The sequence below is a fragment of the Sphaeramia orbicularis genome, chromosome 6, assembly GCF_902148855.1.
Source record: "Sphaeramia orbicularis chromosome 6, fSphaOr1.1, whole genome shotgun sequence".
Classification (NCBI taxonomy): Eukaryota; Metazoa; Chordata; class Actinopteri; order Kurtiformes; family Apogonidae; genus Sphaeramia; species Sphaeramia orbicularis.
The window spans coordinates 36698004-36713044 of record NC_043962.1 but is presented as its reverse complement, the minus strand read 5'-3'; the positions used below and the strand labels follow the sequence as shown (position 1 = coordinate 36713044).

Genomic DNA, 15041 nt, shown 5'->3' with positions numbered 1-15041 from the left:
TGATCTGTGATTTGTAATGCACATGTGTAAATGATAAACTGAGATATAATATTGTTAGAATTTTACATATTTTTTGTGGTTGTCCAGGTTATTCACATTTTCATTATGAAATTTTTTTCATATAAAGACAAAAAAATGAAGTTGACTTTTAAAGGTTATTTTGTTATTACTTTACTGGTCCACTGAGCTGTATGTGGTCCCTGAACTAAATACCACAGCAGTAGGATTGTTCACAGTGTAGTTCATCATCCCTATAGACCACAGCTGTCAAATATGCGTCCCGGGGGCCAAATCCGGCCCGCCAAAGGGTCCAGTCCGGCCCTTGGGATGAATTTGTGAAATGCAAAAATTACACTAAGACATTAACAATCCTTTTAGTTCAGGTTCCACATCAGAACAATTCAACCTCAAGTGGGCGGGACCAGTAAAATAGTATCATAATAACATATAAATAATGACAACTCCAAATTTTCTTTTTTGCAAATGTAAATATTTTCATGTATTTACACTAAAGTAAAGCATAATTTTGCACAAAAAAAATGTGAATAACCTGTAATGTCTTAAGTGAAGTAAGTACAATTTTAACAAAATTCTGCCTGTTACTCAGTGTTTTGTGTATTTGTAGATCCACTGTGATCTGTAAGTTATAATGTACATGTGTAAATGATAAACTGAGGCAGAATATTGTTAAAATGACACTTATTTTTTCAGTTTATTCATGTTATTCACATATTTTGAAAGGATAGTTTGTAGATGTAAACCTTTTCATAATGTAAATTAACTTTTATTGCTCTAAAACATAGAGAAAAGTTTGGAGTTGACATTATTTATATATTATTATGTTATTATTTTACTGGGTCGGCCCACTTAAGATCAAATTTGGCTGGATCTGGCCCATGAACTGAAATGAGTTTGACATCCCTTTTTTTTTTTTTTACTTTATTGAAAACATTTAAGTATACAGTACAAAAATTTGAACAAACAAGATGTCAAAAGGGAAAAAGCATTTGAACATATAAGCTTAAGAAAATAGTAAAAGATACAAAGCATAATATACAAATAATAGTATAAAAAAGTAAATAAATAAATAAAAATAACAGATCTAACAAATATAAATAAATAAATACAACAGAGAGTTCAGTCAAAATTAAATAATTGTTTATAAATAGCCAGGGTGTTTGAGCTTTTTTTTTTTTTTTTTAAATTATGGATAAATTCTAAAGATTCAATATAATTTTCAAATTCTAATACGAAGATTTTAAAATTTGGGTGTGTTTTAGTGTATTTATTTTTATATATATGAAATTTTCCAAATAAGTTGAACAAATGTACAACCAATTCTAAATTGTGAATATCATGTTTAAAATATGTGATTACATTTTGGGATGTTATAGTTATATTATTATTACTTTTAGATATGATATATTTTTCAATTTTGGACCAGAAATTAAAAGAATGTACACATAAATAGTTTGACACCCTTTTTTTTTTTTTTGGAACAATGAACATTGAACAGTATATCTACATAATAGTATAAACAAGGGTAGAAAGTTTCATAATTCACAGAATATTTTACATTACAGATATAAAGAAATACCTGTAAGTAAAAACATTAGGGAAAAAATATTTAAAAATATATAATAAAAATAAAAATTGCTCGAGTTATAAATAGAGATTATACAAATTAAATAAGATTATACACTTGACATATATATATATATTTTTTTTTTTGTTTTATTTGCTTTAGAATTTATGCTGTTCCTCAAATCGTCTACATAATTGGAAAAAAGGGCTTTGAAAACAGTTATGTTTGGACGTTGATGTGCAAATTTGGAGCAATGAATGTGAAATTTGGCAAAAATAATCAAAAGGTTGATATATCTTTTTTCTGGAGTTATTTTATCAATTTGTGATAGGCCAAATAAAATGTGTTGAAAGTTCAATTTACATGAAGAGTCCATTTTTGTGTTTATAAAATTATTTAAATCAATCCAAAATATATGTGTGTAGTTGCAATCCCAAAATAAATGACATATTGTTTCCTCTGTGTTGCTGCAAAAAGAACAAAGAGTATCAATATTTCTTTTATATTTTACCAGATAGGTCTTCACTGGATAACATCTATGGATCAATTTAAAAGTAATTTATTGTACCTTATTAGTAATAATAAATTTATTTGACAGGATCCAAGTGTTTTTCCAGTCTATGCCAGAGTAAATATTATTCCAATAAAAAACAGCTGCAGGTCTGGAAACAATATCTCTTTGAATAATTTCTCAAATACATTGGTTAGTGGCTTTATCACTCAATAAAGGACAGCTGTTACCAACATATGTATTAATAGGATTTAGTTCTGGGACAATACAACTTCTACCTTTAGGAGCAGACAAGTTTGACACCCCTTTTTTTTTTTTTTTTTTTTTTTTTTCTCAACTTTTTTGAAAATATTTGAGTATACAGTACAACATTTTAAACAAACAACATGATGTCAAAAGGGAAAAGCATTTGAACATATAAGTTTAAGAAAATAATACATAGTTTTAAAAATACAAAGCATAATATGTAAATAATAGTTTAAATAAATAAAAATAAATAAAAATAAAAAGTAAATAAATAAAAAATAATAATTCTGACAAATATAAATAAATAAATAAATAAATAAATAAATAAATGCAACAGAGAGTTCAGTCAGTATTAAAAATTGTTTATAAATAGCCGAGGTGCAAGTGCTTTTTTTAAAAAATTATAAATGAGTTCTAAAGATTTAATATAATTTCCAAATTCTAATAGGAAGATTTTTAAAATTTGGGAGTGTTTTAGTATATTTGTTTTTATGTATATGAAATTTTCCAAATACAAGTTTGACTCATCTGCTCTAGACGATCTTCGGCGGTGACGTAACAGCAGGATGGGGCGGGCAGAGTTCACTGGCGCCGGGAGATTCGAGCCCCAACAGCGGCGTTAACAGAAATAATACTCGGATGTGATCAGGGAAAAAAATAAATACACCACTGTGAGATCCATTTGGATAGTTTACTAGTTGTGGAGGCCATGTTATCGTGTCCGGGCTTCCAGAGTCGGATGTGCAGCTCTTAATCCTTCATTTCTTCTGAGGTGGGTGTCCGCTTCAAACCCGCGAAGCTGCGGCTGCAAGTCAGCTAGCTTAGCTACCTAGCTAGCTAACCGCGCTAACAAGATAAACTAACTTGTTTGTTGTGCAAACACGCATAATTACAGCAACCACAGCACATGCCGCATTAGAAGTATATATGATCGTTTGTCTCCAGTATCAGTGCATGTCCTTTTTCTATGTTTCTATCTATTATGTCAAGAATGAAAGGTCTTTTAGTAGCTCTAACGTCCATAGTTCCGACCAGCCTTCATCTAAAATAAGAATATAGCTAGATGATTTCTTGTGCTTTGTTTTTTCTATAAATATATTCGTTTGTAGTTATCCAGACGAGAGGTTGAATACATGTTAAGTTCTATCTTAAGAGCTATCCTTGGTTTTGTTTTGCTCGGAGGCCTCATCGACCTCGGGCAGTAGTTTTGATCCTCGCCCGGGAACGCACCACCTGGCCCCGCAGAGCGATCTCCAGTACCTGCGGCTCTGTTCCAGATAACCGATATGATTAAATTAAGGTGATTTCATGGACGGCTGATAGGTAGATGTTCCCACGGACCACGGAGTGAACCGTTACTTTTCACTGACTATCAATTGCAAAAATCAACCTAATCAAGATGGGTAACTCAGATACTACACATGGACAACATATGGTTAGAGCAGTAGCGTCGTAAACTTTCCGATAATTATTTCTAGCTCCATGTTTATCTACATCTGTATCTAATTTCTGCAGTCGTTTTACTTTAAGCCACAGTGTGACGTGTAATGTGTTGATTTATGTTTTTTTTTTGTTTTGTTTTGTTTTATGTTTCAAACTGTGAACAAATGTCAGAAGAGGACATGGCTGATCTGATTTAGTTTTTTCATTGTTTTACAAAGTCCCAAAAATTGTACTGACAGCCGTCAAGTTTTTAATTTCATGGCAAAGCCGCAGTGTTTGTATAGCACAGCCTTTAGCCAAAATATGGTGTCCTCCCTCCCTAGTTTGGCAAGTAAAACCTACTACAAAAAGCATCCCTTAGTGAAGAGTTTCAACTCACGTTTTTAATAATCATTCAGTCAAAAAAAATCAACATAAATAGAAGTGCATCCCCTATATTTTTGTAGATGGGACAGTAAATATAAAAAATCCATTATTTTTTGCTTTTACAGAACACTTTCTGCGTTTACAAAACTTTGTTTGTGGTTATAAAACTTTTCTGTGGTTACAAAACATTGTGGCCTCTTTTTGACGTGGGGGCATGGTTAGATGAGAGATGTGTCCAAGCCTGGTCCAGACAGGAAGCAATATTAGTGGTGATGGACAGACATCGCCTCATTCACTACAGTGGAACCAGTTTTTTCCGTCTGTTTGTCCATCCATAAATAAGGAGATGAGCTACTTACTTGTGTTATGTTTGTTTTAACATATAAAATGATCCAAACTGTACCTGTGTTACTTTTTTGCTGTGCAGATGGAAGCCATGGAGGTAGACTTGCCAGTGGAAATTCAGGGAGGACGACACAGCAGCCAGCTGGAGGTTGCCTCTGGTGCTGCTGCAGCTGCAGCTGCAGGCCAGGCTGAGAACAACAATGAACCACACGTCATCTCAGACTCTGGCAGCAGCACAGAGGTGGATGAGGAGGATGATGATGACAGAAGAGGACAAACGGCACCTCCTCGGCTTCCTGCCACTTGGGCGTTCAGTCAGAGAGCAGTGGGCAGCAGTGTTGATACTCCACCTCTTCGTAGGAGAGTCAGGTGTGTTTAATATACCAACATGTGCATTTAGCACTGATAAATGAGCTTTACACTCAACAGCTGCAGCTGAAAAGCCCAAAACAATATGGCCTTACATCTTTCCTTGACATTAATAGAGATAACAAGAGGTCAAAAGAGAATCTCTGTGTTATTTATTGGGTCTGCGAAGGTGTAACTACAGTGTTCAAAAGGCCAGCTATGGAAAAACACCCGAGATACTCTGAGATAGTTCACAACATTATTACTTTGAGGACATGGCGGCCATGGCTCAGGAGGTGGAGCTGGTCGTACAATAACCGAAGGGTAGGTGGTTCGAATCCTGCTCTGTCCTTTGTGGCCTTGGGCAAGACACTTCACCCAGCTTGCCTCCAGTGTTACTCACACTGGAGTATGGTCAGAGGGGCCATTTGGCACATGTTGGCAGCCACGCTTCTGTCAGCAGGGCACCTGTGGCTACAAATGTAGCTTACATGGATAGAGGAGGTGGGAAAGAATGGAAAGCCTTATGGCAGGTGGTGCAAAAACTTAAGACAACCGGGTGTTTGTTTTTGTACATTATACTTGCACACATTGAAATTTGTAGTGAGCTGTAAAAAAGTACTTTCACTGCATGAAGCCGACCCTAGCCACAGAGCTGCTGTGTGTACATCACAACATGTTACCCGGTTACCGGGAGTGACAGCTGTCACATCATATATCCCATCTTCGATGACCGATCGTGTTGTCGAACAAAAAATTTGCGTCTGTTCATTCTTAGCAGAATATGATTTGGCATTCACTCTGTCCCAGCCCATTGTAAGCCTCTGCAAAATATTAGCAGAAGACAAAAATGCGCTTTCTCATCTGTCACTCTCCTGACAGGCATCCAGTTGTTTTATTAGACATGGTACTGCACCCCAGTTTAAGAAACAGGTGGCAGACAAGCTGCACAATTGTCCCTTCTCATTAAATACTGATGACACCACATGAAGCTGGTCTTGTATATTTTAAAAATATGTAAATTTTGTCCAAAGTGGTTCTAGATATAGAGTTAGTTGTCCAATGTGAATTAAACAGCAGTGAAAAAGTAAGACTATATGTATTAATGTTTTTTTAGCCCTGACTTCTTATTTATGGGGAAGTGAAAGCCAAAACCAAGCGCTGTTACATCACCATTGAAAGCTCAGCTCATACTTCCTGATGCAGATCCAGTGGTGGATTAATGAGCAGAACTGCATGGTATTTGTGCAATACTCAAATAAGTAGTTTCCATCAGAAATTGCATTAAAAGGCACTTTAGGTGCTATAATTTTCAAAATTTTCTGGGGGGAGGGCCCCCTGAATCCACCTCTACATGATGTATATTCAGTGTGAGTTGGGTGGTTGAGGGCTACACAACCTTATTGCTCAGGCACCTATGATTTCTTAATTTGGTCCGCTCCTGTGCAAACCTGTGAATTGCTGAATGTAGGCCCGCCGATGACCCATTCCACATGGCCCTGCCTGAAGAAAAATTTTCAGGCTTGAGATTTTTTTTTTTTTTTTTTTTTTTGCAATCACCTCTGCTTGTGAGAATTGGAATAAAAAAATCAATATATGCTACTGGTTACAAAATGGAAACAAAAATCCTTGTTATATTGAAACTGCAAGTTGGTCATGCTCACCCTTCTGTCCACTTATTTATTGGCATGACTCTCAGTTGTAAGAAAAGAAAAATGTTTAAATAATGTTTGTGCAAGGCAGATAAATGGTTAAGTTTTACATGATAATATTTTAACAATTTGTGCCTGAAATGAAATTAGTTAAAGATATTCCTAATCACCAGAAATACAACAGAATTGGGGATGAGGAGATGACAAAATGCAGACTGAGCATAAATGATTAATGGCTTTCATTTATATAGTGCTTTTCTACCTCACTGGCACTAAAAGCACTTTACAATGTTTTTGATTCAGCCATGTGAATACGAAATCTAGAAGTGGATCAGACAGTGGCAGCAAGTTTGGATTCATCATTTTTCCCAAGGATAGTCAGACATATTGACAGGGCCACCCACTCTTTGTTTTAGATAGTGGGATGGTGTGTCACTGTAGATGTTGCTGTCACAGTGTATCCACTGCTAAGGGAGATATGAAAGAAAACTTTGAAGCTCCCTTCCTTGGAACTACAGAATTTCACCAGCTCTGTATCATATACCTGTTGTATTTATTTCACCGTCTTTCTGAAATATTAAACCTGTATGTGATCTCCAGGCAGGGCCTCAGAGTCCACTACCCCAGTCAAACTGCCGCACCCTCAAGAGGCTTTCCAGACTTCCTGCTCCGAGCCCCAGCTGCTAGCGTGGCCGATCCGGAATCGAGTAGCACCACTGAGGTCAGTGAGTCAGATGAAGAAGATGAGGATGAGGAGGGGGCTAATGAAAGCAACTCTACTGCTGCTGCTGCTTCAGGAGAGACCCTCCAACCTGTTTCATCTGTAGGTCTTCACCTCAACACCACAGAAGCACAGGAAGCTGGTGAGATTAAGCACTTTCGCTAAATCTATTTAGTCTGTGTTTTTGCCATTGTAAACCATAGTGGGAGAGTGTAACAGATGTCAAAACAGAGACATGGTGATTACATGCTGTGCATCATAATTACTAGTTCACCTGAGCCGCCTGCTAAGAGTTTTAGTTGGATTTGCATAATGGTTTGTGTTATTTTTTTCCATTTATTTTGAGCAAAATGTCTCCAGATTTAAGGATGCACCAAGCTGCAGAAATATTTGCTGTAGCAATGCACAGATCACATGATGAAGTCTTATACTTTAAAGGCATTGCTACTACGTACTAAGGAAATGTCTATGAAGAAAGTAATAAAAAATTGTCTGTCTCTCATTATTGTGGCATTTAGCAAATAGAAATAATTTTGATAATCGTAACTGACCTAAAAAAGGAAAAGTCTCGCATGTATACACCGTATGTAAACTTCTGATTCCAACTGTAAATCAGCTTAAATTTATGTACAAGCTGAATCATGTTTTGCATCACAGGCTCAGTGACAGTAATGCCACAGCCACACCAACATGCTGATGTGTTGTCAGCCTTGAAGTTCTTAACTATGAATGACAAACAAGAGCTGAATGTTTGGAGGTGCTTTGCCAAGTGAAATGAATGTCACATGTCTCTGCAGTAGTACTGCCAGGCTGATAAACTGTGCTGTGAGTAATCATGTAAACTAGAACTACAGTGTTGATAATGCACTGAAATAATGAAGTGAGATATTCTACACTTTGTTTTTCATTTGGCTTTTGGTCCAATCCAATCCAGTCCACTTTATTTTTATAGCACCTTTAAACAACAAGAACGTTTCCAAAGTGATGCACGTAGAATTGTAAAAACAATGAAACAAATATTCTATATTTAGCTCTACCAGTCCTCATGAAAATAACAAAAACCAGTAAGACCAAATAAACGAGAATACACTAAAACAATAAATAAGTACATAAAACTAAAACAATGCTATAAATAAAATAATAAAATCAGATAAATAAAAGTAATAAAATAAATAAAACACATGGAGGACCACACAACTCAAGTGGAATTAAAAGCCTGAGAATAAAAGTGGGTTTTAAGACGAGACCCAGAACACTCCGTGTGTGTGTGTGTGTGTGTGTGTGTGTGTGTGTGTGTGTGTGTGTGTGTGTGTGTGGAGGGTGGGGGGTGGGGGGGGGGTTTAAGTCTCATCTTATGCTGTGTTTCCACTACGTGGAACTGGCTTGGCTCGACTCGACTCGACTCGGGTACCTGGTCCTATTCCTGGAGACCGTTTCCATTACAGGATACTAGTGACTTTACAGTACCTGGACGTCATAGCGATGTGGCGCGTTACTTCCATGTCGTCTGCTCAGAGTTGCTGATAAACTCGTTTGTTGTGTGTTGTCTCGTCAAGCTCACGCTGAATTTTTATGTCTGAATCTCCTCGACAAACCATGGTGTAGTTTTGCAGGCTGTCATCATGTGGATTAACCTACCGCTATATTTACTGTAAACGTCTGCATCTGTTTTTTGTAAAACGGCGGGTCACAGAGACAACTCTCTGACTGAGTGGTCTGCAGTGTTTATACATCACGTTTTAGTATCTGGTCCCCAGTCTTGGAACCTCGGCGGAGGTGATACCAAAAAACTAATACCGGGTACCAGAGTCCAGGCCCTTTTTCGTAATGGAAACGCAAAAAAGGTCGAGTCAAGTCGAGCCAATACCACGTAGTGGAAACGTGGCATTAGGCACCATGAGCTGGTGCTGGCCCTCGTACAAAACGACTCTGTTGTTTATTCTGACATTTGTTGTCGTGTTTGTTGAGTAGCCAGTAAATAATAGTCAAAGTTTTTATAAGAAAAGTTATAAAACAGTTTACGTAGGTGGTCAGTTTCACAGCGATCAGTGCGTTTTTAGTTTGTTTTCTGTGATTGTTCAAAACCTTGTCTGATTTTTATTTACCTTGAATTTTTTTCCCCTTTCAGCTTCCAGTTCAGCTTCAGGCAGCGAAAGGACAGAAGGACAGAATCAGAACGTCCTGGTAACTATCAGACCTTCTCTGTCACATCCTCATACCAAAAGGATTTTTATTCTAAAAGTTTCTCATCAAGTTTTGTTTTATTCACTTGATCAATCTAAAAGAATAAAATAACATCAGTCATATAATAGTTGTACAAGAACAAGCTGTGCAAATGAAACATGTAGCAGATTAGATTTTACAGGGACACATAAGTACCTTGTAATGTTATATTAGAGAGTATTACAGTACAGGTGAAAGAACAGAAGGGATATGAAGCTTTAGTGTTTTTCTGTTTAATATGGAAATATTGTAAGGGAGGAGAAGCTTATGGCTGCCAGTAATACTCACGAATAATTGCATCCTGCGCTTGCTTATTGTAATTCTCAAATAGTAAATGGGTTATTCTGATGAGGAAGTTTGGTAGATTTAAGTGCACTTCAGGGCTTCAGTTTTCTATGGGGGAAGGACGGTATGACAGCAAAAAAAAAAAAAAGAAATGAAAATATTCTAAAAAATAACATAAGTAAATGGATACAGATTTTTAGGCAGGCCTGTATTCTTTGGTAAAACCAGCGCAAAACTCAAACTAACCATTTCAGAGCCTCATATCATTCATCATAAGTGTCTTGTGTTTCTCTGGCATATGGGCGTCCCTGAACTATTCTAACTTATCACCTCCATCTTAGCTGCTCTCCAACTTTGTAGTAACTTTGGGAATCCTGCAGTGGCTAGTGCTAAGAATCACAACAGGGGTAACACAGTTTAGCCAACTTTATTTTTCTCTCGTATTTTTATTTACAACCAGTTTTTTATTTGAGGTCATATTTTCTTATTTCGTCCAGCCAAAGATCCAACATACGAAGATACTGAGTTTGCCATCACATATGACACACAAAAAAAGAGTTAATAAATGATTTGGCTGTAGCAGCTCTGGGTGAAACTGGAAATTCTGGCTCATATTTTGTCTTGTACATATTATTAACACACCTACTGGGTGGGGAAGCAAAATTTACAATGAACATTTAGTTGTTTTTTCTCAGCAGGCACTACGTCAATTGTTTTGAAACCAAACATATATTGATGTCATAATCATACCTAACACTATTATCCATACCTTTTCAGAAACTTTTGCCCATATGAGTAATAAGGAAAGCAAACGTCAAAGAGTGTGTGATTTGCTGAATGCACTCGTCACACCAAAGGAGATTTCAAAAATAGTTTGAGTGTCCATAAAGACTGTTTATAATGTAAAGAAGAGAATGACTATGAGCAAAACTATTATGAGAAAGTCTGGAAGTGGAGGAAGCAACAAAAAACGTACCAAAGCTTTTATTAAAGCTCTCAAATCCAAAATCCTAAAGGATCCAACCAAATCCATGAGAAAAATGGCAATTGAACTTGAGGTAGACAACAAGACCGTTAGAAATGCAGTAAAATATGATCTGAAGTTAAAATCTTACACAAGAACACCAAAACATTTGTTGACAACAGCAACAAATCCAACTTTAGCAATTTTTGGGAATCATGTTTATGGCCGCCTTCTAGCCCGGATCTAAACCCTCTGGATTATGCTATTTGGGGCGTTTTAGAACATGCTACCAATAGAACATCACACAGCAATGTTGACTTTCTTAAAGATACTATTAAAGAAGAATGGGAGAAGTTGTCACCCGAATATTTGAGGAACACTTGCGCAAGTTTCAGGAAGCGTGTGAAGGCAGTTATTGAGAAAGAAGGAGGACACATAGAATAAAAACATTTGCTATTACGTCAATTTTCTTATGGCAAATAAATTATCATGACTTTCAATAAACTAATTGGTCATACACTGTCTTTCAATCCCTGCCTCAAAATATTGTAAATTTTGCTTCCCCACCCTGTACACCACCGGCACTTTCTCTAGAGTTAGAGCTCTAGAGGCTAAAAACATACAGTCTGTATTACTTGAATTTCATTTGCATTTTTACTTAAATTTGTCACTTTAACACTCTTTTTCACATCTAGCCAGCCCCAGCAGCTCCGGCTCCTATCCAGCTGTTGCACACTGAGGAAGGAGAAGGCGACACGTGCACCATCTGCTTTGAGGCGTGGACGGCAGCAGGTGAACACCGACCCTCTGCTCTACGCTGTGGACACCTCTTCGGCTTCACCTGCATCCAGCGGTGGTTGAAAGCTGCTGGCCCAGCTGCGAAATGTCCACAGGTCAGCAACACTACTGTAGTCTCCCAGGAAATTACACCAGCCCTGTGTTTGTACACTTGTCAGATATCATGACTTGCATATTCTCTTGTTTGTGTTCAGTGCAACAAGAAAGCAAAACGTTCTGACATTGTAAAGCTGTACGTTACAAGGCTTAGAGCGCTTGACAACTCTGAGCAGGAGAGCTTAAAACGGTGAGTAATATTTTCTGATTCTCCGCTAGCATGCTGAAAATTCAGACTTGTAACCAGTATGCTTAGATAAGATGATTAGGTGTGGTTGCAATATCTTAACCAAACATCCAGTATAATGAACACACCCCCAGTTCTCAAAGTTCTGGAAATTTTTTTTTTTTTTAAGTCTGCATCAAGATGTTTTTAGAACACTGTTGGGCCTGGCCAAGCGAGTAATGGAGTGAGAAAGCACTGTGCAGCAATACTAGTCATTCCATATTTGTTTTTAAAAATTAATTTAACAGCGACGATAACTCAAATTGTAGGTCTAAGCAAGTACTATAACATGTCATTAAGGAATAATAATCAAAAATATTTAATAAAAACATGAATTTATCATCATTGACAAGGTAACAGAGTGAGGAAAATATACGATAGTTATTCAAGGTTTGGAAAAAACACCAAACCGGGCTGTTCCTCAAGGAAAGTGAAAATATTTAACATACCACCCTTTTCTTAATATATGAGAGTACATTATATCCAAAAGTGAAACTGATATCATTTTTATTTTAGTTTTAAAAGACGTTAATTCATGGTAACAGAGTAAGAATCCAAAAAAAGTAACAGAGTGAGGTGTTTGTTCAGTGTGATGCACCAGAATAATAATCAAAGATTTTATTAAGATACTGATAAAATTATCAGGTTTAGGCCACATATGTTTCATTACTATATTTAATGCACATCTTTCTGCTATTAAAAAAAAAAACAGATAAATAACATTCAAAATCATTATAGTATTTGATTATTATGAAATATAAGATTAGACACAGGCATATATTTTGAACATATTTATTTACACATTGTCATTTACATTCTGAATTTCCGCTGTATACATTCATTTATAACCTTTACTGTTCTTAATTTACACTGTATTTTCATATATTTTCTTATATATCTAGTTGTAATTCAGGTACAAATGAAACAAATGCAGTCTTAGAAAACAGAGATATATGTCTTTCATGCTGAGTAATCAAAATATTGTTAGAGAGAAAAATAGATAGAGATAGAGAAAATATAAATTGACCCGGATGTTCACTTTTGCTTGGCCAGGCCCTGTTACAGTTGTACTTATTAGCAGTGCGTTCACACAGGTTGCAGCCACATACTTATTTTTTAGATTTACCCCTTTGAAACGTTTTTAATTTATGTTTCTGCAGCATTAAATAGTGTTGACTAAGTGCATACAGTGTTGTAAACAAAATATATTAAAATGTCATAATCAGATTGTATTTGATGAATAAGAAATTTTAAAAAAGAACCAGAGACTAAAACTGTATAATAATAAAAAAAAGAAATGTAATGAACAAAAACTTATCATAGTTGTGTTTAGATTTGATAAAGCATTAAATATATGTCAAATTATTTGGTATATTTACCACATTCATTTTGACAGCACTAGTGTACATTCATTAAGAGATTCTACACCCATAATGCATCTGTTGTGCTCATGTTAAAGTGCCAACAAAGCTATTCACAATCTACTGTGTTTTGAATGTAATTAACTGCATTTAAATAAGGTGCTTTGTTTGTATTTGCAGGGCTTTGGAACAGGAGCAGTCCCTGAGGAGAAAAGCTGAACTGGAATCAGCTCAGGACAAACTGAGGCTACAGGTGGTCACCAACCAGTGTGGACAAATGCAAAAAGAGCTACAGGTATCAGTAAAAAGAGCTGCTTTTTCTCAGACTTTGGAGTAGGTGGTTGATTTTTATTTATTTAGTTATTTACACCCCCACCCTCTCAAAAAAAAAAAAAAAGACCATTAACCTGTTAATGAAAAAACATTGGATTCAGATAGTGGTCATATTGTTGACTTCGTCTTTTATGTGCCATGTCTTCTCTCTCTAGGAGATGAAAACTCTGATGGCTCAGACTGGCAGGAGCTTAATTCCTTCTTCCTCCTCCGCGGCCTCGTCTTCGCTGTTCCTCGGTTCATCTCAGAGGCCGGACGGAGCCAGAGCTGCTCAGTACACATTCTCCAAAGCACTGCTGATGTCTCAGGCTGGAGGCTGCAGGGTTTTATCCTACTGTGAACCTCTGAGCTGTTTGCTGGCATCACAGCCTTCCCCTCACTCCACACTGGTTCCTGGTCAGTCTTTGTTTCTTCTTTTTTTTTCCCCCCTTAACCCTTTCATGCATGAATTATGCAAACCTTAGTCAAGATATTTTTCCTGAGCGTTTTTATTCCTCTTTAGGCATGAAAAAACCATGCAATTTAGTTTTTGGTTTTTTTTTTTTTTTTAGGAGTCAGCCGGACCCCATGCATTTAACTTTTTTTTTTTTTTTTTTTTTACATATTATCTCCATGAAATAAATAATAACTAGTAGTAGAGTGTGTTAAAATGTGGGAAAACATCTGATGAGCAGCATTAAAAATGTTTTTTATTGCATAGTTTTCCATATCACTTTCTGATATTAGGTTTTAAATACGTGTTTCTTTGCTTCAAAAGACCCTGTTTTGTTGATTTATACTAAAACATGTTACTGCAGATCAGGTTTATCAAGAACAGCATAGTTACAGTAACGGTATGAACTGCACTGTATGTGATGATGCATAAGTGTCCACTGTACTGACTGATAAAATCCATGAATATACAAGAGAACAGCTGTAGAATAGCTGTCCACTGTGGTGACCACTGTGCATGAAAGGGTTAATCTTTCTTTCTTTTGTCTCTTTCTCTCCCTTTCTCTTTTCCTTTTTTCCTCATATAGACTTAAACCCCCTCTTCCCTTTCCTGGCTTTGAAGCTTTCATGTGTCTTGTATAAGCACACGTTCTATAAGCTTTGCTCCTTTTGCATTACCACCACCTCACAACAATGTAGTTAATTGTTCTGAGCAATGTTTCTGTGCATTTTTCCTACTTGTTAATCACTCAGCTCATTAAAGCTTTAACAAGATTGAAAATTCTGTAAAATAATTAGAGCTTTTTTTCTTTTTTTTTTTTTCTTCCCTTGTACCAGATGATTTCCATAAAGGTGACACTACAAAGCAACACAGAGACTTTTTAATCACAGCGACAAGCATCAGGATGCTATTAGTGTCTTTCATTGAGCTGCTATAGATAAGAACACAGGAAGAGTCATGCACTGTTAATTACTGTTAAATTTCAAAGTATAGTTTTAACCCAATCTAATTTCAAGGGACACGCAGCTGTACATGAGAATACTCGCCAGAAAAACAGCAATTTTTTTCTGTCCTCCATCAGGTTGTGGTGTGAAGAAGGTGAGTG

The 15041-nt window shown here is 36.3% G+C and overlaps 1 protein-coding gene across 1 annotated transcript in view; it reads left to right on the top strand.

The window, feature by feature from the left end:
* Positions 1-2901: 2901 nt before the first annotated feature.
* rfwd3 (ring finger and WD repeat domain 3) overlaps positions 2902-15041 on the top strand; it is a 20057-nt gene continuing 7917 nt past the window's right edge. The window contains exons 1-9 of the mRNA XM_030137071.1: positions 2902-3114; positions 4579-4865; positions 7097-7359; positions 9346-9401; positions 11385-11582; positions 11682-11773; positions 13351-13465; positions 13659-13899; positions 15018-15041. The exon at positions 15018-15041 is cut by the window's right edge and continues 127 nt beyond it. Of these exons, the coding sequence (XP_029992931.1) occupies positions 4579-4865; positions 7097-7359; positions 9346-9401; positions 11385-11582; positions 11682-11773; positions 13351-13465; positions 13659-13899; positions 15018-15041 (1276 nt within the window). The 5' untranslated portion in view covers positions 2902-3114. The remainder of the gene's footprint in view (positions 3115-4578; positions 4866-7096; positions 7360-9345; positions 9402-11384; positions 11583-11681; positions 11774-13350; positions 13466-13658; positions 13900-15017) is intronic.